At 38.2% G+C, this 24,146-nt stretch overlaps 3 protein-coding genes across 3 annotated transcripts in view; all 3 read left to right on the top strand.

The window, feature by feature from the left end:
- The window catches only part of LOC138714245 (trichohyalin-like), a 221,158-nt gene that overhangs the window by 104,807 nt on the left and 92,205 nt on the right, over positions 1-24,146 (top strand). The window lies entirely within an intron of this gene.
- LOC138714385 (protein enabled homolog) overlaps positions 1-24,146 on the top strand; it is a 110,023-nt gene that overhangs the window by 20,096 nt on the left and 65,781 nt on the right. The gene's annotated exons all lie outside the window — the stretch shown is intronic.
- Positions 10,748-20,158, top strand: LOC138695352 (ankyrin repeat domain-containing protein 31-like). The gene is made up of 6 exons (XM_069819773.1): positions 10,748-11,024; positions 11,159-11,432; positions 13,747-13,809; positions 15,669-15,749; positions 16,001-16,105; positions 19,736-20,158. Coding segments are annotated over exons 1-6 (948 nt in total). The 5' UTR covers positions 10,748-11,022.

Raw genomic sequence — 24,146 nt, 5'->3', positions numbered from 1 at the left:
GGACATCAGTTTCTCTCATTACCATTTTTTCCCCTCAATCGCCTACCCCTACATAACACAAGAATGAATCGAAGTGAAAAAAGTCGGCCTGGAAGAAATTTAGTCGAGCAAGAAGTCTTCGCAAAATCTTACGCCTATCTTATGCATAGCGCCTACCTATAGCTTTTTATTTGCGAGTTTGATTTCCACTTTTAATTTACTACGCCTTCAACTTGTAGTCTATTTTATCTCACTGAAGATTTCGATTGCTTGCTTATTTATGTCTTTCAAGGAAACCAGAGATTTATTACCGCCCTCACATAAGCCCGCCATCGGTTCCTATCCTGAGCAAGATTAATGCAGTCTCTATCAAATCCCACCTCCCTCAAATCCAATTTAATATTACCCTCCCATCTACGTCTCGGCCTCGCCAAAAGCCTTTTTCCGTCAGTTTTCCCAACTAAAACTCTATAGTTTATGCATTTCTGGATTAAATCATATGTGCTACATGCCCTGCCCATCTCAAATGTTTGCATTTAATGTTCCTAATTATGTCAGGTGAAGAATACAATGCGTGTAGTTCTGCGTTGTGTAACTTTCTCCATTCTCCTGTAACTTCATCCCTCTTACTCCAAATATTTTCCTAAGACCCTTATTCTCAAACACCCTTAATCACTGTTCCTCTCTCAAAGTGATAGTCCAAGTTTCACAACCATATAGAACAACCGGCAATATAACTGTTTTATAAATTCTAACTTTCAGATTTTTTGACAGCAGACTGGATGATAAAAGCTTCTCAACCGAATAATAACAGGCATTTCCCATATTAATTCTACGTTTAATTTCCTCGCAAGTGTCATTTATATTTGTTACTGTTGCTCCAAGATATCTGAATTCTTCCACTCTTGGAAAGATTTTTAATTTGGTTATTTTACGTTGCTGTATCAACATCTGAGGTTATTTAGCGTCTGAATGATATGAAGATGATAATGCCAGTAAAATGAGTCCGGGGTCCAACACCGAAAGTTACCCAGCTTTTGCTAGTATTGGGTTCAGGGAAAACCCTAGAAAAAACCTCAACCAAGTAACTTGCCCCGACCGGGATTCGAACCCGGGCCACCTGGTTTCGTGGCCAGACGCGCTGACCGTTACTCCACAGGTGTGGACTTTCGAAGGATAAATCTCCAATTTTTATGTTTCCATTTCGTACAATATTCTGGTCACGAGACGTAATCATATACTTTGCTTTTCGGGGTTTACTTCCTAACCTATCGCTTTACCTGCTTCAAGTAAAATTCCCTTGTTTTCCCTAATCGTTTGTGGATTTTCTCCTAACATATTCACGTCATCCGCATAGACAAGCAGCTGATGTAACCCGTTCAATTCCAAACCCTCTCTGTTATCCTGGACTTTTCTAATGGCATATTCTAGAGCGAAGTTAAAAAGCAAAGATGATAGTGCATCTCCTTGCTTTAATTCGCAGTGAATTGGAAAAGCATCAGATAGCAACTGGTCTATACGAACACTGTTGTAAGTTTCACTGAGACACATTTTAATTAATCGAACTTGTGTCTTGGGAATACCAAATTCAATAAGAATATCACATAAAATATCTCTCTTAACGGACTCATATGCCGTTTTAAAATCTATGAATAACTGATGTACTGTACCGTTATACTGCCATTTCTTCTTAGTAGGCCTATATATTAGACCTATATATAATATGCCTATCAAGTACAGTATCAAATATATTTAAATTTCCAATTTAACGTGGAGTAGGAATTGCCTGCAGATTTAACGTGGAGCCCTGTATCCTGTACTCTACGACGCGGGGCACAGCTTTGCTTCCTTCCGAGGAAGCCATGCTGCGGATAACATCGCCTTAAATTCCGTCGCCCTCGACGGGGTTCGAACCCGTAACCAGTTGCTAGTACGGTGACTATGCACCCCACGACGATGCCCTCCTGTTATCACATCCAATTAAAGTTACATCGTCTGCCATGCTGTTTTGTAAGTGTGGCGTTGGTCTGACACAACTGCAGAGGAGTCCACGTAGCTTTATTCTAGAATACCATGTCGACGCAATTGGGAATTCTATCTCTCTTCACTGCATCAGCGTGCGGGATGAGTTGCTCATTTGTCTTGTTTCTGTACGGACTAGGGAGTTTCTATATCCCAAGGCGGGAGTCAAATGTGGAAATTTTAATTGAGGTAGGCTGGATATAGTTTTGTATTCTATTACAGCAGCTTGTTTATGTACGAGATGTGGAAGGGAAATGAATTGGGTCTATGTATTGAACATTTTTAGAAATAAGAAGACCTACATAATTGGGACGCATTCCCCATTCTGTAATTGTTATAATTTATGAAAATATGCAGATTTGTTTATTTTTGTCTGATCCTGTATTTCGTAGAATTATTATTAAACATAATCTAAGAAAAAGTTACTGTGTAAATTTTCATTGGCTGAATTACTCCGGACACACAACTGCCCTCTATCTATTGTGGTTGGAATCTGATCGCTGTTGCCTCTGTTTAGTCAGGCGGCGACGCGAGTCGTGTGCGGTTGGGTCCTGCGTTCGATGCGGTGAGTCACAATTCCAGACTTCTTTCTCTGTAGATCGTATAGGCTGCATGAAGTATGCATTGCAAATCCCTGAGGACAATGTGATACGACTGAAGTAGGAAATTGATTTAAAGTAGGGTAAAGTCCTGATTCATAACTTGAGAAATGTAATAAACACGAGAACATAGTCCGCATTTGGGACTTGAATTAGAATTATGTATATTAAGTGCTTTGATAAACTTGAATTTGGAACTGGAATTTTGTTAATAGATGCTTAAGAATATTGGAAAAGTAGAATATAAAGTAGTTTCAGACAAAATTCGATATGGACGCTAAGTAGGTTGTTAATCACGTAGAAAATGCGCTGAAATATCAAGTCAAATGACTTCTCATTAATACATTATAATATGTAACTTACCTGTAGCACCAAAACAACTGAACAATCCGGAATATCTATGTGTTTACTAAGGGAGTTTACATTAAAAGAATTGAAAATGTTAAGATGTTCGTTGCAGGGCGGGAGGTTACATATCCATGTATTTGTCTCAATCTGGATCATAATGCATCTTGTTTGAGCAGGAGAAGAGTCCAACAGGACGCACAGGAATGTCACAATCGTCCCCAGACACAAATTTGGATATGGGTTCGTTTTCTATTGATACCAGGTGACCCTGTTTTATGATGTAACAGATATTTTGCAAAGTAGGCTATTTGCTGCATATAGCTGCTATCTAGCTGTAAAAGAAGGAAAGATAAAGAGATTTGGTGTGGAATTAGTTTTTGAAAACAATATGTAGGCGGTATGTTGTCAAGATTTTTAATAATTAAGCTCTAAATTTTAATTTTAGAATTAATCCAGTAAATTAAAATGTAAAAATATCAGACAAATTCGAATTGTGTACTCTGATATAATTACTTTTAACAGGATCTAGCAGTGGCGGCATCTGGATTTTTTTAATAGAATTTTAGGAGACACAGGCAATAAACTCCCTGTATCCGCGGTTGATACGTTCTAAGGCCTATAATGGATAGCAGCGTATCCTATATACAAGAAGTTTGTCTTTTACATACAGTCTCGGAAAGAATTTTTGTCGCATAGCTACTTTATAAGTCCCACAAAGAAACAGTGCGCACTATTGGATAAACAACGAAACAAAACTAATTTTATAAGCTCAACTAGTCGTTCTCTTGTGAACCAGGTCGCTCGTCCTCAGATCATGCGCACTGCCTCATTTCTGGGACTTACATAAAGTATCTATGCGACAAAACTTAATTATGATTTTTTGTGGGTGTTGATTGTTTTTCGGTATTAATTAGGTATGATATAGCTGAATTGTAATGCTTTACGTACCTTGTATATCACTTAAATAATTCCCCCAACTAACTTACATATAGACTACGTTGTTTATGGGTTAGATGGGTTAGCTAAGTGATATTAATTATGTGACAAGGTTAGTGGGTTAGTTGAGTGGTTATTTAAGTGATATGACATCACACCTAAAACATTAGATATCTTTAAGATGTGTAAATACCTTTGGCTTTTAAACTTTTTCTAGGGGTTTAACTCTTTATTATTCTTTTCGTTTATTTTATTACACTTTAAGTGGTGAATTTAATATATTAAGTATATTTAATATGGGTGAATATAGATTTAATGGACTATAATTAAAAGAATAATAGATTTAATAATTATGGGTGTTATACAAACTTAAAATTAAATTAGGCACTATATTATAACTAGTTTTTTATATTTTTACTGGCTTATTTTACGACGCTGTATCAACATCTAGGTTATTTAGCGTCTGAATGAAATGAAGGTGATTCCAGCACCGAAAGTTACCCAGCATCTGCTCGTATTGGGTTGTGGGAAACCCCCGGAAAAATCCTCAACCAGGTAATATGCCTCCACCGGGATTCGAACCCGGGCCACCTTATAACTAGTTAAGACGGAAAACGGCCAACACGTTAAAAATAAGTCACAATTAAACACGTAATCCATCTAAAAATGCCAATACTCATAAATCGATGATGTAGTCGTTGTAGACAATTATCTTAATTTATATTACTATTATTTTACAATAATAAGGTACATTGTATGTTGTTCTATTTATTTTCATGGAGCAATGAAGTTTTCACCATGGCACTCAGAACGACGTGGATTTTGAAAGGAATGAATTTTTGGTTCTGGAATTTTCCATATAATATTTATGATGTCGTAGTCTACTGACAACTGAAGCCGCGGAAACCGAATCCGGGAATATGAATACACAGGGTGTTTCTCAATTATACCGACAAAATTTGTGTTCTGATAGATAACCTTCTTTCAAACAGTTTTTGTTAATTCACCCATGAGATGCGACTCTTCCTTTCAGAGCAAGAAGGGTTTATGTCATTACGTGGTTGGATCGTACAGGAAGGGATTGCAGTAATTAGTTATGTGAAAAGTGAATAAACAAATCATTAATGCTACAGGCACAATTTATTGACACAAAAATACAGAAAAACACAAACAAAACAAACCGAATGTAAAGGAAAAGCACTCACTCTAGTGTTAAATTAGCAGGATGGATCCATTGCTTTATTGTCTTATCACTAGTGCTGCAACACACGTCCATTGACTTCCAGACAGGCATTGCATCCACGTGCCATACTTTGTCGTACTCTTTCAAAGATGCCAGGCTTTTCCCTCATTTCAGCTGCTGCCCAGACATTGAGTGTTGCAAGATCTTCAGCGTCAACAAGGGTTTCATAATCTACAGGTAGTAATCAAATAGGATTAATACGTGATACCGAGCTCAGGCAAGAAACAAACGCGGTCGAGGAATGATACTCCGCTGATGGAGTAAACAAGCTGGGTTATATATCAGAGCCAAAAGTTTGTTGGTCTCATTTAGAAACATCCTGTATGTGAAACTTCAATATCTCTCCACATGACACACGGGGGAGAAAACGAATTTTACATGATTGAAACATTTTCACATACCTCGACCTCTCGTCATTTAGCTATTTCGTCATTTCGGGGGCTTAATATGAAACTAACGTAACTACAATCGATGTTTTTGTCCCAACAAACTTCTTAACAGACAATCCTCATATTCACATGAACTATATCAACTTGTTTTTTAGTTATGAATTACAGTATATACAAGACTGTTCGGAACTGAGTTACAATTTCTTTTGTGGCCAAGTGGAAGAACGATTGATGTAAAAACCTGAAAACATCCATTTTTATAATTACGTTAATTTCACACTAAGCCCTCATATCAAACTCATAAGGAAACTCAGATCAGACGTCAGTCCGGTGATCGTAAACGTACTATGGAACGCCTGTCAGTTAGACTATACGCACGTCTTGCAATCATATGTTCTGCTTCGTCAGTAAACGGTCATTGGTCTTGTAGAAACCTGGCTTGCCGACATTTGACGTAATGAAGGATTCACTGATGCTGAATTAGTCGATATTAATTTAATGCACGGAATAGAAAGACAATCTGCTAACATTCGTTACTGTGTACAGAAGTCTCGATCTGTTCGTCCTCGGATCGAGGATCGTGGTCGGCAACGAGACGTTATTTCGTTTCGTAAGGTAACACCACTTTTCTAAAACAAATTCTTCACTAGTTAAGAAAATATTAACTTCTGTTAACGGTAATTGAGAGATTATTTGATTTCCTGTGTTTCTTTTATTTCAATAACAATTTTTGAATGGTGATTTTCTTTTTTTTCGTGTCAGTTTAAACGGGTAATTTCATTGGAAATACAGCTTTTCTTTAAATAATTACAACCATAGTTTTTAAGTTAAAGTTATGAGATGTTCGTAATGCATCAGATAAAATTTCTAATCTTATTGCTTGATCATTCTAGAAAAAATATAAATACGAGAAAGTTGAGTGCCCAAACAGGATTATCTACGAAGATAATAATAGGAACTACAGACTACAAGACAATAAATAAGGGTGTGGGAGTAAAGGGCTTCCTACGAGATAATTTCAGTTCTTGTATCTTCAGATAATGTCCAAACGTTGCCAGAGCAACCGAAAGAAAACAGCTGAAACACGACCGTGACGTTTCCCTTCCTGCTTTTATTAACGAAGTGATGTTTTTTACATAGTCTATAAAGTTATTTGAAAACAATTGAGGGATTTCTGAAGAGCCCTGGCAACTGTTGCGACATGAAGATTTCTGTGAGCCTATTTTGTAACATTGGCTTTTTTCCCTTCAGATTATTGCTGTGGTTTACATTGACTGCATGTTTTCCTATATGGTGTAATGTATTTAACTTACTGTAGTTAATGAGCAGATTTCTTGTTGTCCACACTGTATATCATCTTCAAGATTTGCCAATTACAGCAGGGCATTATCACTTACTCTGTGGGGATCGTTATGCCTAGTTACGCCAAACATGCCCCGTGGCAAATCTTATTTCAAATGTTTATTGCGAAGATTTATTTTCAATGCCAAGTGTTATATTGCAGTAATCATGTTTTCTATCTTTCCATTTCGACAAAACGTGATCTGATAATCCACGTGTCTCCACATATAATTGTAGAGGAATATCTAAATTCTGTACCACTTAACATACAGCCCGGATTTGAAGTTATCGTATTACCATTTTCTTCATATTGCTGGTGTTTTGTAAGAAGGTCGCTATCAATAATTTTGTGGCTTCACGTTAATACATGATTATAAATCATTTCTCCATGAACTCATTTGCTTGATGTATGAAAAAAAAAGTGAAAATACTGAGATAAAGTAACACATTTTATGAAATGACGGATCTTAAACAATTTTTTTAGATCTCCTTATTTTGTTCATAGGTCTCTTTTTACAAAATACCATCGCTGATTGGACAAATGTGACGATGCAATGTCGAAACCAGCTGAATCTAATGGATGGGCGTGATATTCTTCTCTATGGAAAACCACAAGAAACTTTTGTTACAGGGTTATTTTCAACTCTTGGAAGCGAAGGAAAATGTGTCAATAGGAATGAGATTTTATACAGTATTTAAGAAAGACAGATCCTTTATCACACGGTAAGTGGATTGTTGTGCAACCTCTGAACACGATAACAAGCTCTTGACTTGTGGTACCTGTCACGTGATTTATCTCTACTGATATCTTATTGATATTTATTTTAAAATGAAAGTCATTGTCTAATCTTACCGTTACGTTTTAACTATATTTAATAACACCTCTTTCTCCTATTGGTTGTCTTCAAGCACCACTTGTATGATCCCCTCTTCCTTGCTTGTGTAAGCTGTCTGACAGCTTTATCTGGCTGTTTGTTAACCGGTAGATAAGGCACTATATAACTGCTCGGAAGCAGGGCTGCATCACTACTCATTCTCGTTCTCAACCAAGTGGTTTTTGGTTCGAACTTCTTCACTTTTCTCCCCGTGTACAAAGTCTGTGGACGATTGTGTTCGGAATTGACCAGAACTCCGTCACTGTTGGTAGCACCGTTCTTCGTTTCGCTCAGTGTTAACATAACTTCATTTTCAATTCACAAGGTAAGTTCTGGCTGTGAACAACAGCTTCTTCTTCATAATCACGTATTATAGCAACAGAGGAATTGATCTTATATTTTTGTAGAAAAAAAAATAAAATTAGTTGCTTTACAATGAATAGCCTGTTTTGTCATATGTGGATTGGAAGGAAATAAAAATTGACACATTGAGCAAGAAAGAAAACACAACCAAGCAAAGACTGCATTCTGAGTTTTCGCATTATGCAGTAAAATTATTAATAAAGACAAATTATAAACGGAAAGTATTAAATAATAATAAAAAAAACTTAGTGAATATAAATACTGAACCTAAATAAAAAAAATAAATATTTAATTTCTAATTCTCCCATAATAACAGCAGTGGCTATCTTCAGGCTAATAACTGGACATGACTGTCTGGCAGTGCAACTCTGAAGAATTTGATTGGAATTTATACATCACCAAAACGTGTTCTGTGCAGACTAGAAGATTCAACTATGAACTTGTATCACATACTGAACTGCAAATCCATCAACATTTCAGAGAAAAATGTTAATAACGTCAGAGACGTTTATTGAAATGTTAGAAAACAACTGATGGGGAAAATCCAATGTTTTGATCTTTGCATTAATTAGTGAATTATTTACAATAGGTAAGAACCGCTAATGTAGCAAGGGTTAACGATTTGTTTCATTTGCGCAAAACCATTGACTAATTAGTCCTTTATTTTTTAAGCGTTTATAGTATTAGTACTTAATTATTTATTGTTTTAAACTCGGGGTGGCTCTATTTTTTTATCCCCGCCCCCCTGAAATGACGCCAATGGTCATAAATAAAGATTTACAGTCAACTTAAGAAAGCGAAGGTCACTGCATGTTTCTTTAGCCAGATTCTTTGTTAGATACTCAAGACTGAAGCCGAATTTTACTATTAAGTGATAAAGTGGCATTTAATTTTAATTAACATGATATCAGTGGATTGACCAAAAATGATTTTAATTTCAATCAGGACTACGAGTGAAAATCTTGTTTCAAAGTGATTTCCGATGAGTGTTGAGGTTTAAAATTAAATAAATAATTAAAAAAAAACACACAAAATAATTTTATGCAGTGAGGTCATGGGATACTTTTAGCAAAGGAGTTAGACTACCAAAAATCAGAATTACAGATAAAACAAACTCTCAGCGACAAAATTAGAACTTACAGCAGAGCTTTCAATGAGATTGATTTATGAAAAGTGTGGTTGGATTTGCGGTGCACAATAAAGACGTGTTGTTTTGTTCATCCTGAATTTTGTTTGTTGGTGAAGACACGTAAATTTGTTGCAAGTTTTTACTTGTCAAATATAGTACTGAATTACAAACAAAATAAAATCAGGCATAAATGTTAAAGTAACCTAGATACGATTTATCTAAATAAGGGAAGGTATGTAATGTATCCCCAGAAATATGATATTCTGAAGCTAGCCCTTGATATTAGTCAGTACAGTGAAGATGTATCTTTGAGAACGACGTTTTACGGACTTGGTAAAATATTTGACCAAAGCTAAGTACTTGATGCACAGAAATGACCTTGAAACCTGTAATCCCACACATCACTTACAATTCATGTAAGATAGATGAAGTATCTGTTAACGGAAGGTCACTAGTGACTTCTGTTGTTATTACTTTCTGGTATGCAGGATGGCAAAACCCAACCCAATACCCGACCTCAAACAGCGGGTGAAGACTCTGGAAGAACAGGTACGTCCTCTCATAGAGGAGGTGAGAGACCTCAAAGAGAGGATGGACTTGCGGTCCCTGCATAGCCTTGAGGCAAGGAAGGAAGAGGATAACGTACGGATCAACAACGACCTTAAGGAGCTGCAAGGGAGAATGATGCTGAAAGAGACGGAATTGAGACAGACACAAGCTGAACTGGAAAAGTTGAAAGAAAAATCTGAAAGGGTAAGAGATCCACTGTTGTCTTACTTATAGTTACCATTGAACACCTTAGGTTGGGTCACAGTTTAAGCTTTATTCCACAGAACTATTTGCTCGTAGCAGACATTCACAAATGGGTGACGAGGGAAATTGAAGAAGAGCTAAGACCATTTTCTAGACACTGAAGAAGCTAGTACATAGTTATTACAGTGTTGTTAAATAACCAACTAAAAAAAGTAGTAACAAGCTTTTACCCCTGCTACAAGAGAGAACTGATTTGAAATGAAAGACAACATTAAGACGAATACTGAAGAAAAAGGATTTCAGGTGGAAGAAGTGTGCAGCAAAAAAAAAATTGCGGAAAACACTGTAAATTGGAATACGTGAAGATATATACAGCAAATAAGAAAGCTTAGGAAAGTGGAAAAACCGATTTTGTATCTGGACGAAATGCGGATAGATAGGCCTACCAATTTAACGTTTCCCAAGTGCTGGCAGGATAAAAATGTTACGGGAGTTTTGACTACCGTAAATGTGTCCAGAACACTCATTGTTGTTCATCAAGATGGGGGCGGTGGGGCTAATGGCTTTGTTGAGAGATTCGAATTAATATACACGGCTGGAACATAAACAGACGATTATCATGGACAGATCATACTCCAGAAATTTTGAAAAATGTGATAATGATGGTCATAGCGACAGCACCGAAGATGCGGAATCTTTTATGTCTGACTCCGTTCCCGTGTAGCCAAGTAAGTGGACGAAGCTTTCAGGTCAGAGTGTAGCGTAAAGTTCCCCCGTCCCGCCTATCTACTCCCCGCGCCAACTCGTAGCGCGAAGACAGTATCTAAGTTTTCTGTTTTCGTGCGTGGCAATTGCGGAGTGAAGTCGAAGTATATGCTGTTAATATTCGTTGTGATATAGAATTAGTGTTTCGTTTATTTTCTTTGTGACATTTTATTAGTCGCTTGTGTTTTAACGATAATACGTGACTTGTGAGAATCGTAGAAATGATTTTCAAGCCGTTTTATTTTAATAGTTACTGTACTTAGTGTTTTCCTAACCTTCCATGTAAGTATTTGGTCGGTAATTGTGACAGAGTGACCTTGAAAGCTGCAAAATCTCATTTTTATTCCTATAAGATAGATGAAGTACTAGTGACTTCTGAATAGTATTTCACTGTTGTTCTTCGTTCTGGTATGCAGGATGGCAAAACCCAACCCAATCCCCGATCTGAAGCAACGGGTGAAGACCCTGGAGGGACAGGTACGTCTGCTGCTTCCTCTAATAGAGGAGGTCAGGGTCCTCAAGGAGAGGTTGGACTCGCGGTGCCTGCATGGCTTGGAGGCAAGGAAGGAAGAGGAAAAAGTAGGGAGTAGTGACGACCTTAAGAAGCTGCAGGAAATATTGAAGCTGAAAGAGACAGAATTGAGAGAGACGCAAGCTGAACTGGAAAAGCTGAAAGAAGACTCTGAAAAGGTAAGAGGCCTGCTGTTTATATTTACACATTTCGACCCTCCCAAGTACTAACATTATAACTAAATTGTTTATGGTTTTGAGTTGTCCTAGTTAATATGGTCTTAAATTGTTTCTTTTTCTCCCAGTACTATCATTGTATAGCTCTAAACCTCCCCAAATGTATGTAAAATCTTATTGTTACTCTACATTTTTGTATACACTAATTTACACGATCATTTTAAAACGTCATTTTCATCTCCTGAAAAATATAAAAAAAGTGAGTTACAATGTTAGTACTTGGGAGGGTCGATTTATTACTGAAGACCTTAGAATAGGTCACAGTTAAGGCTTTATTCCACAGAACTATTTGCTCATACCAAACATTCAGAAAATAGGAGATGTGGGAAATTGAAGAAGAGTTAAGACGAATCTGTATACCCAACCATGTACACAAGGTTGGCATGTTTTAAAACAGTACGTTTTGAATGATGTTTTTAAAATTGTTTAGAATAGGGCTGGGCGTCAGGAGCGAATTCTACTCTCTCACCGGGAGCCCTGTGACTTCTCTTCAACCTCTTTCTGCCCACATATGGTCAAACATCAGGAACAGATGCCCCACTGTTTTAGAAATCAGAAATATAACATTGTACCAATTCAAAATTGGACTGTCAAACTTTTTTATAATGTTTCAGAAAATTATTTCTCACTGTTAATAGATTATAGATCTTCAGTGAAATAGCTATAAACATTCAAACACAGGTAAATTTGAAAATATTATTTTTTATGAAATTCGCTATTAATTTTCAAAAATGTATGTTTTTTAGTTAGTGCAATATTAATTTTGTGAACAAATAACCTTATTTAATTTAATAAACAGTGCGATAAATTTAAAATGTATTAAATGCTGGTTTCCCGAATTTTTTATTAAACAAACTGGAATTTCGCTAGTTTAAGGCCTAATAGCCTATCCATCTGGCAACCCTATGTATAAAACATGTTTCATATTAAAAAAAAAAAAAGTTAACTTTATAATTTTCAACAGTTAAAAGATTAATCAACTCAAAATATCATATCATAGAAGATGGGAGAGTCTCAATGTACGAAATATAATTCCTGAGTGTCCAAAGAAAAGTTCAGTTGCATACTTTTGATTACTTACAGGGCATGACTATTTGTCTACACACTTGAACAAAATTGGAAATTTTTCTTCACATTATCCATTGTGCAGTCTTCTGAAATAAATAAATCAGAATCACATGTGCAGCCTTTCCTCTAAACCACACCGTGTGTGAGAAATGTAGGACAGCAAGTCAGCTAATGGCTTTATTGCCAAGAACTCAGCATTAGTTAGCGACAATGTCAGCAATACATTAAAAAAACCCACTATTTCATGACACTGTTTAAAAAGTATAAAAACGCTTTAAAACAAAACAAAATAAGTTTTTTTATTTTATTAATGGAACTGTTTTTTTTTTCCAACCCTGCGTGTACAAAATGTGAAGATAGTATTAGAATATCGTGTTGTTTAGTAGTTGACAGTACATTTAGTAGTTGGTTGTGTGTTATTCTGTTTCTCATCGCACTGCCACCTTACTGACTGGGCTACGTCTGAACCTGATTCCTTTGTGGTTACAGGAGAAAGTAGAACTGAGGCAGATATATGAAGGAGAGCACCAGTTGCGGTTCCAGCAGGAAAAAGTAAGTGATTAGCTGTTGCCATTTTACAGATAGAGTGATTGCACAGCACGAATAATTTTAAAATAGGCAAACATGCAGATGCTAGGGTGTGTTCAAATGGGCGTGTAATTGAATGATAAATATGGGTACGCCAGTATATATCACAACATAGTGAGAGTAGCAGTACTGCTAATATCTGAAAGATGAAAAGGGTGATAGCTAAGTGACAGGAGGCCGATGACAATGACAAGGATTGATTGGATTATGTGGGGGGGATAGCTAAAGTGTGATTTATATGGTGCCGCTTGTATTTGCTTTGAAAAAGCTTCCTTATTCACCGGCCAATTTTCTGACAAAATTTTCTAATGAAGGTGGTTATTTATTTGACTAGAGTCTTATTTTGAATTCCCATTGACTAAAATACAGTCAATGACGTGTCAGTCAAAGCAATAAGCTGGTTGATTTTACTAGCAACTTCCAAAGAAATGGCATATGAGGACTTCAGGGAATGAATCTCTGAACAACTGGTGAATACATCTGCCTTCAGTGCAGGCATGATGTGTACAAAATGTAGTTGGTTGTGAGTTATTCTGTTTCTCATCGTACTGCCACCTTACTGACTGGGCTACGTCTGAACCTGATTCCTTTGTGGTTACAGGAGAAAGCAGAACTGAGGCAGAAATATGAAGGAGAGCACCAGTTGCGGCTCCAGCAGGAAGAAGTAAGTGATGAGCTGTTACCATGGTTACAGATACAGCAATTAGACTGTTGAGGGTACATTAAAGGTTGGAGCAATAGCACGAAAAACTTTAAAATAGGCAGACATGCAGACGCCAAGGTGTGTTCAAATGGGCACTTCATTGAATGATAAATATGGGTACCCCATTATACATCACAATGTAGTGACAGTAACTTTACAGGCAATATCCGAAAGATGAAAAGAGCGATAGTTAAATGATACGAGGCTGGGGATAGCGATAAGGTTGAGTGGGTTAGGTGAGGGGATAGCTAAAGTGTGGTTTATATGGCGCTGCTTGTATTTGCTTTGAACAAGCTTCCTTCTTCACCGGCCAATTTGCTGGCAAAATTTTCTAATGAAGCTGCTTATTTATTTCACTAGTGTATTATTTTGAAGTCCCATTGACTAAAATACACCCAATGACAAATTGAACGTGTTCAGGATTAATACTCACTTAAAGCGATAAGCCGGTTGATTTTACAAGCAGCTTCCAAAGAAATGGGATGTCAGGACTTCAGGGACTGAATCTCTGAACAACTGGTGAATACATCTGCCTTCAGTGCAGGCACGAGTGGTGATATAGGCAGCTGTCTACAAACCACATTTGATAAGACGCACGTGTGGCATGATGTGTTGTCCTTGTTCTGTGTAATTGGGTCCTCCAATGCTAGTTCCTTAAAAAGCAAAGGTTATGTCCTTCGAGCTTAAGATGAAAAGAAATAATTGACTACTACTGCTAAAGAAAAATATCTGTGAGGACTGTTATTAAGATATTCCACTGTTATAAAGAGTTAAGAAATGAAAGAGGAGATCGGATCGTGTAAATGTTTATGAGCTAGCGAATTTTCCAGCCAGATATTGATTCTGGAAAAGCATCAAGGTAACGATAGCAAGGAAAGAAGCTAGTAAATAATGTTAAAATCAGCAACATATAAATCAAGCTTAAGGGGCAGGAGGCAGAAAACTATGACAAGATTACAGAGGGTTAGATGAGGGGATACAACAATAGGACAGACAGGCAGATGAAACACATTACAGCCATAACCAAATCACCCTGGGTTGACATGTAAAGAGCTGAGGGATGGATTATAAAATAAAACAAATAATGCCTTATTAACATACATTTGTGTTGTACTTAGGAACACAAACACAACGTTGAACATAGCTATACAAAAATGTGTCAACAGTTGTAAAGTAAAAAATAATAAATCCGACAAAATGTCTATTTTTGAGAAATTGGCTTCACAAATCTGGATTCTGTATTCGATACACATACAGCGATATCGTTTGCTAGTTCAAGGATATTTCTGGTTTTTGTTTTGATGGCAGAGATAGACGAGAAACCTACTTAGCATAAATACAAGATTGCAAATAATAAATACCAAGAATTTACTAGCTTCTTTTGCAATTCCGAGGAATTATTGCATTCCTTAGATCCAAAACTGGTAAGTGGTCTGGGAAGAAAGAGCACGTATAGTTTCACCATTCCATTTATAATTTTCTGCCCGAGGGCAAGTCTTTCACTGGAAGTCCATGATTCTGCAAACTTTTCTTTTTTCTGACTTCGTCTTAGTCTATGCATATGCCCAGTTATTTTAGCCGCGTTTATTTTAGGGCTTATCATAAAAATACAAATATAACATTTAATGGAGATCCGTAGGCAGAATGAGAGGCTTGCTTTAAAGCCTCTATCCAAACATTATACGTTGGTAGCTGTTGTCTCATTTCCTGATGCTGTATACCGACCATCAGCTTGATTCCTTCATGAAACCTGTTGCTTTAAGTCAGACTATCACCTAACCAGCTGAGCTTTCTCTAATCCAGAATTGTTTATATTACAGAATTACCAGGATCAGCTGGGGAAGCTGAGACAAGAACTGGAGGCTGAGAGGGAGATGAGGCGCCAGCTGGAAGAAGTAAATGTGAGTCGTTGCCATGGTTACAGTTACGAGGGAGTGTAATAGCTGCATTCAGTCATTTCTCATTTTAATAATGATGATGATAGTAATAATACTAATTATATAATAATATTAATACTAATTAGTATTATTATTATCATAAAGTCATCATAATCACCCTCGCCATCATCATCACCATCATCATCATCACCATCATCATCATCATCATCATTTTCATCTTCATTTCTTCTTAACCAAATTTGTTTTAATTGCAGAGTAAGGAGGAAGCACTGCGGGCTCTGCGAGAAGAACTGCAAGCGAAGGGGGAGGAACTGAAGAAGCTGGCAGACGAACTGCAAGCGGAGCGCCAGAAGACAGCAGTAAGTGTGGGCTGTTGCCATGGTTACAGTTACTGAGCAATGATTGATACAAACTGTTACAACAGAGATTGCGACCAGCTGCAGTTGGAGAGTAAACTTAATTTCAGTTTTCAGAACAATTACTACTACTACTACTACTACTACTACTACTACTACTACTACTACTACTACTACTACTACTACTACTACTACTACTACTACTACTACTACTACTACTATTACTATTACTATTACTACTGATACTACTACTACTACTATTACTATTACTATTACTTCTACCACTACTACTACCAGTATTCCTACGATTATTACTACGATTATTACTACTACTATTACTACTAGTACTATTACTACGACTACTATTACTACTACTACTACTAATAATACAACTACTACTACTACTACTATTGTTACTACTACTACTAATACTACTACTACTACAACAGCTGTTGCTGTTACAGCTATTACTATTACTACTAATGTGGCCTCTGACATTACTATAATTATGCCTACTGTCACTACCACTAACATTACTGTAGTTATGGCTACTGTCCCTACTACTGACATTACTGTGGTTATGGCCACTGTCACTACTACTCACATTACCGTAGTTATGGCTACTGTCACTACTACTGACATTACTGTGGTTATGGCCACTGTCACTACTACTCACATTACTGCAGTTATGGCTACTGTCCCTACTACTGACATTACTGTGGTTATGGCCACTGTCACTACTACTCACATTACTGCAGTTATGGCTACTGTCCCTACTACTGACATTACTGTGGTTATGGCCACTGTCACTACTACTGACATTACCGTAGTTATGGCTACTGTCACTACTACTGACATTACTGTGGTTATGGCCACTGTCACTACTACTCACATTACCGTAGTTATGGCTACTGTCACTACTACTGACATTACTGTGGTTATGGCCATTGTCACTACTACTCACATTACTGTAGTTATGGCTACTGTCCCTACTACTGACATTACTGTGGTTATGGCCACTGTCACTACTACTCACATTACCGTAGTTATGGCTACTGTCACTACTACTGACATTACTGTGGTTATGGCCACTGTCACTACTACTCACATTACTGCAGTTATGGCTACTGTCCCTACTACTGACATTACTGTGGTTATGGCCACTGTCACTACTACTCACATTACTGTAGTTATGGCTACTGTCACTACTACTGACATTAATGTGGTTATGGCCACTGTCACTACTACTCACATTACTGCAGTTATGGCTACTGTCCCTACTACTGACATTACTGTGGTTATGGCCACTGTCACTACTACTGACATTACTGTAGTTATGGCTACTGTCCCTACTACTGACATTACTGTGGTTATGGCCACTGTCACTACTACTCACATTACTGTGGTTATGGCCACTGTCACTACTACTCACATTACTGTAGTTATATCTACTGTAATTACTACTGACATTACTGCAGTTGTGGTTACTGTCACTACTACTGACATTACTGTAGTTATGGCTATTGTCACTACAACTGACATTACTGTAGTTATGGCTACTGTCCCTACTACTCACATTACTGTAGTTATGGCCACTGTCACTACTACTGACATTAGTGTAGTTATGGCTACTGTCCCTACAACTCACATTACTGTAGTTATGGCTACTGTCCCTACTACTCACATTACTGTAGTTATGGCTACTGTCCCTACTACTCACATTACTGTAGTTATGGCTACTGTCCCTACTACTCACATTATTGTAGTTATGGCTACTGTCCCTACTACTCACATTACTGTAGTTATGGCTACTGTCACTACTACTCACATTACTGTAGTTATGGCTACTCTCACTACTACTCACATTACTGTAGTTATGGCTACTGTCCCTACAACTCACATTACTGTAGTTATGGCTACTGTCCCTACTACTCACATTACTGTAGTTATGGCTACTGTCCCTACTACTCACATTACTGTAGTTATGGCTACTGTCCCTACTACTCACATTACTGTAGTTATGGCTACTGTCCCTACTACTCACATTATTGTAGTTATGGCTACTGTCCCTACTACTCACATTACTGTAGTTATGGCTACTGTCACTACTACTCACATTACTGTAGTTATGGCTACTCTCACTACTACTCACATTACTGTAGTTATGGCTACTGTCCCTACAACTCACATTACTGTAGTTATGGCTACTGTCCCTACTACTCACATTACTGTAGTTATGGCTACTGTCCCTACTACTCACATTACTGTAGTTATGGCTACTGTCCCTACAACTCACATTACTGTAGTTATGGCTACTGTCCCTACTACTCACATTACTGTAGTTATGGCTACTGTCACTACTACTGACATTACTGTAGTTATGGCTACTGTCCCTACTACTCACATTACTGTAGTTACGGCTACTGTCACTACTACTCACATTACTGTAGTTATGGCTACTGTCACTACTACTCACATTACTGTAGTTATGGCTACTGTCCCTACTACTCACATTACTGTAGTTATGGCTACTGTCACTACTACTCACATTACTGTAGTTATGGCTACTGTCACTACTACTCACATTACTGTAGTTATGGCTACTGTAACTACTACTCACATTACTGTAGTTATGGCTACTGTCACTACTACTCACATTACTGTAGTTATGGCTACTGTAACTACTACTCACATTACTGTAGTTATGACTACTGTCACTACTACTCACATTACTGTAGTTATGGCTACTGTCACTACTACTCACATTACTGTAGTTATGGCTACTGTCACTACTACTCACATTACTGTAGTTATGGCTACTGTAACTACTACTCACATTACTGTAGTTATGGCTACTGTCACTACTACTCACATTACTGTAGTTATGGCTACTGTCAGTACTACTGACATTACTGTAGTTATGATTAATGTCACTACTACTCACATTACTGTAGATATGGCTACTGTCACTACTACTGACATTACTGTAGTTATGGCTACTGTAATTACTACTGTCATTACTGCAGTTGTGGCTACTGTCACTACTACTCACATTACTGTAGTTATGGCTACTGTCAGTACTACTGACATTACTGTAGTTATGGTTAATGTCACTACTACTCACATTATTGTAGATATGGCTACTGTCACTACTACTGACATTACTGTAGTTATGGCTACTGTAATTACTACTGTCATTACTGCAGTTGTGGCTACTGTCACTACTACTGACATTACTGCAGTTGTGGCTAGTGTTACTACTACTGACATTACTGCAGTTGTGGCTGCTGTCTCTACTACTGACATTACTGTAGTCATGGCTACTGCCACTACTACTGACATTACTGCAGTTGTGGCTGCTGTCTCTACTACTGACAATACTGTAGTTATGGCTACTGTCACTACTACTGACATTACTGCAGTTGTGCCTACTGTCACTACTACTGACATCACTGCAGTTGTGGCTGCTGTCTCTACTACTGACATTACTGTAGTCATGGCTACTGCCACTACTACTGACATTACTGTAGTCATGGCTACTGTCACTACTACTGTCATCAGCTTCACTCAGCCTAGTGAACTGTCACCTAGCTGACTGAGCTTCCTCTGACCAGATTGTTTTGTCTGCTGCAGAAGCTCAGAGCTGCGGCTGAGGTCGGGCCCAACCTGGAGCAGAAGGACAGCGAAGGCAGGACTGAGTTACACCGGGCAGCGGAGCGGGGGGACACACACAGGGTGCAGCTGCTCCTGGATGCAGGCAGCCTGGTGAACGCCGTGGATCATGCTGGCTGCACGCCCTTGTGGCTGGCTGCATGTGAAGGCCACCAGGATGCGTGCAGGGCGCTGCTGGCTGCCGGGGCGCGGCCCAACGAGACTGATGATGAAAACCAGTGGACTGCACTGCACGGTGCAGCATTGTTTCGCCACTCCCCAGTGGTGCAGCTGCTGTTGCAGCATGGCGCTGAGCGGGGGGCGAGGGATAAGCAGGGACAGACGGCCCTGGACCTGGCGCGTCGGTATGGGCGCACAGAAGTGGCGGCCATGCTGCAGGGCTGAGCAAGCGCAGTGCTGCCAACACGACAGCAATACCATTATACCACAGTAACCAGCGGGAATGTGTTGTGTTGGCATCACTGCTCTGCGTGTAATGCTGTTACTTCATTGCTCTAGGCTGTCGTTACTCTCGTGCTGTGTGGCTTTGTTGTGGTTGGAGCTAGACACGCCACTGATACCTTGTGAATATTATTATTATTATTATTATTATTATTATTATTATTATTATTATTATTATTGTAATCATCAATATTCGATTGTCTTTTATAATTCTGTTGAGTTACTGTATACAGTATTCCAATAGAAATATGGAAAATTGTTTATGTTGGTATCATTTGTTGTTACTGTATGATTGTGATACGCCACTTATTCTGCAGCATCTCACTGCGCTATTTGAAGGACAGTAAGTAGACCTATGTCGCCTCGATGTGCCCGATAACCCTGATACGCCACAGACCGCCGCTAGTGTTCCTACTGCTCACATGCACGGCAATACTAATGCCATTTTTATGCCGATATTGTTTCGCAATATCAATGTGAAGAAAGCATTTCCGTTGGCATTACTGTTTCTGTCCGCCATTTTGTAAGCGAGGTAAGAGTGAAGTTAAGTAGCATTTACACCTCACGATACGCGAAGGAAAAAACCTTCCAATTATTCTAATATGAGCCTAACCCTATGGATAGAATTATCCCTGTACACCCCTGCCTACGGAATCAGTCATTTAGTATAACTTATTAAAAAACACTACATCGGACACCCCTGAGATATTTTTCGCCATTCAGTGATTCTACATAGCCTACACAATTAAGGTCAGACATAATGAGTCCGATATATTGTTTCCATTCACCTCCACTGCCGACGTCAGTATGAGGTACGGACATCACTTTCTTCCACTACCATGCCTGCATTAAAAAAAAAGTTATGTTTTATTTAACGACGCTCGCAAGTTGCAGAGGTTATATCAGCGTCGCACGGTGTGCCGGAATTTTGTCCCGCAGGAGTTCTTTTACATGCCAGTAAATCTACTGTCGTGAGCCTGCCGCATTTAAGCACACTTAAATGCTATCGACCTTGCTCAGGATCGAACCCGCAACCTTGGGCATAGAAGGCTAGCGCTATACCAACTCGCCAACCACGTCGACGCCTGCATTTAATGTTCCTAATTATGTCAGGTGAAGAATACAATGCGTGCATTTCTGTGTTGTGTAAACTTTCTCCATTCTCCTGTAACTCCATCCCTCTTAGCCCCAAATATTTTCCTAAGACCCTTACTGTCTAACGCCCTTAATCTCTGTTCCTCTCTCAAAGTGAGAGTCCAAGTTTCACAACCATATAGAACAACCGGTAATATAACTGTTTTATAAATTTTTACTTTCACATTTTTTGACAGCAGACTGGATGATAAAAGCTTCTCAACCGAATAATAACAGGCATTTCCCATATTTATTCTGTGTTTAATTTCCTACCCAGTGTCATTTATATTTGTTACTGTTGCTCCAATATATTCGAATTTTTCCACCTCTTCGAATGATAAATCTCCAATTTTTATGTTTCCATTTCGTACAATATTCTGGTCACGAGACATAATCATATAGTTTGTCTTTTCGGGTTTTACTTCCAAAACTATCGCTTTACTTGCATCAAGTAAAATTTCTGTGTTTCCCTAATCGTTTGTGGATTTTCTCCTAACATATTCACGTCATCCGCATAGACAAGCAGCTGATGTAACCCGTTCAATTCTAAACCCTCTCTGTTATCCTGAACTTTCCTAATGGCATACTCTAGAGCGAAGTTAAAAAGTAAACGTGATAGTGCATCTCCCTGCTTTAGCCCGCAGTGAATTGGAAAAGCATCAGATAGAAACTGGCATATACGGACTCTGCTGTAAGTTTCACTCAGACACATTTTAATTAATCGAACTTGTTTCTTGGGGATACCAAATTCAATAAGAATATTATATAAAATATCTCCCTTAACCGACTCATGCCGTTTTAAAATCTATGAATAACTGATGTACTGTACCGTTATACTCACATTTCTTCTTAGTAGGCTTATATATTACACCTATATATAATATGCCTATCAAGTACAGTATCAAATATATTCAACGTGGAGTAGGAATGGCCTGCAGAATTAACCTGGAGCCCTGTATCCTGTAACTCTACGACGCGGGGCACAGCTTTAAGCCTACTTCCTTCCCCAGGAAGCCATGCTGCGGATAACATTGCCGTAAATTCCGTAGCCATCGACGGGGTTCGAACCCCATCCAGTTGCTAGTACGGTGACTATGCACCCCACGACGATGCCCTCCTGTTATCACTTCCAATAAAAGTTACATTGTCTGCCATGCTCTTTTGTAAGTCTGGCGTTGGTCTGACACAACTGCAGAGGAGTCCACGTAGCTATATTCTAGAATGCCATGTCGACGCAGTTGCGCATTTTATCCCTCTTCACTGCATCAGCGTGCGGGATGAGTTGCTCATTTGTCTTGTTCCTGTACGTACTAGAGAGTTTCTATATCCCAGGACGGGAGTCAAATGTGGAAATTTTAATTGAGGTAGGCTGGATATAGTTTTGTATTCTATTACAACAGCTTGTTTATGTACGAGATGTGGAAGGGAAATGAATTGGGTCTATGTATAGGACATTTTTTAGAAATAAGAAGACCTACATAATTGGGACGCATTCACCATTCTGTAATTGTTATAATTTATGAAAATATGCAAATATGTTTAATTTTGTCTCATTCTGTATTTCGGACAATTATTAAACATAATCTAAGAAAAACGTTATTGTGTAGATTCTCATTGGGTGAATTACTCCGGACACACAACTGCCCTCTATCTGTTGTGGTTGGAATCTGAGCGCTATTGCTCTGTTTAGTCAGGCGGCGACGCGAGTTGTGTGTGGTTGGGTCCTGCGTTCGATGCGGTGAGTTACATTTCAAGACTTCTTTCTCTGTAGATCGTATAGGCTACATGAAATATGTATTGCAAATCCCTGAGGACAATGTGTTACGACTGAAGTAGGAAATTGATTTAAAGTAGAGTAAAGTCCTGATTCATAACTTGAGAAATGTAATAAACACGGGAACATAGTTCGGATTTGAGACTTGAGTTAGAATTACGATTCGATTGTTACGTCACTTTCCGTGTATATTAAGTGCTTTGATAGACTTGAATTTGGAACTGGAATTGTGCTAATAGATTCTTAAGAATATTGGAAAAGTAGGATGGAATGTAGTTTCAGACGAAAATCGATATGAACGCTAAGGAGATTGTTAATCAAGTAAAAAACGCACTGAAATATCGTCAGATGACTTCTCATTATTGCTTTATAATATGTAACTTACCTGTACAACCAAAACAACTGAACAATCCGGAATATCTATGTGTTTACTAAGGGGGTTTACATTAAAAGGAGTGAAAATGTTAAGATGTTCTTTGCAGGGCGGGAGGTTACATATCCATGTATTTGTCTTAATCTGGACCATAATGCATCGTGTTTGTGCAGGAGAAGAGTCCAACAGGATGCACAGGATTGACGCTATTCTTCCAAGACACAAATTTGTGTATGCGTTCGTTTGTTTGTTGATACCAGGTGACGCGTTTTGTATGACGTAACAGATATTTTTCAAAGTAGGACATTTGCTGCATATAGCTGCTATCTAGCTGTAAAAGCAGGAAAGATAAAGATATGTGGTGTGCAATTAGATTTTTAAAACAATATGTAGACTGTATGTTGTCAAGATTTTTAGAAATTAAGCCTTGAAGTATAATTTTTTAATTAATCCAGTAAGTTATAAGACAATAAGCCTCCCTGTATCCGCGGGTGATACGTCCTAAGGACTATAATGTATAGCAGCGTATCCTGTATGCAGGGACATCATTTCATTTTTACTTCAAATTTAATTGTACCTGAAGTTTTGAATGTACTTCACTCCCACCCCTTCTACTAATGAAGTTCCTACTGTCCTCCACACAGAACCAA

The sequence above is a fragment of the Periplaneta americana genome, chromosome 2 (genome assembly GCF_040183065.1).
Source record: "Periplaneta americana isolate PAMFEO1 chromosome 2, P.americana_PAMFEO1_priV1, whole genome shotgun sequence".
NCBI classification, from domain to species: Eukaryota; Metazoa; Arthropoda; class Insecta; order Blattodea; family Blattidae; genus Periplaneta; species Periplaneta americana.
The sequence above is the reverse complement of the archived record's forward strand: the minus strand, read 5'-3'. Positions and strand labels throughout refer to the sequence as shown.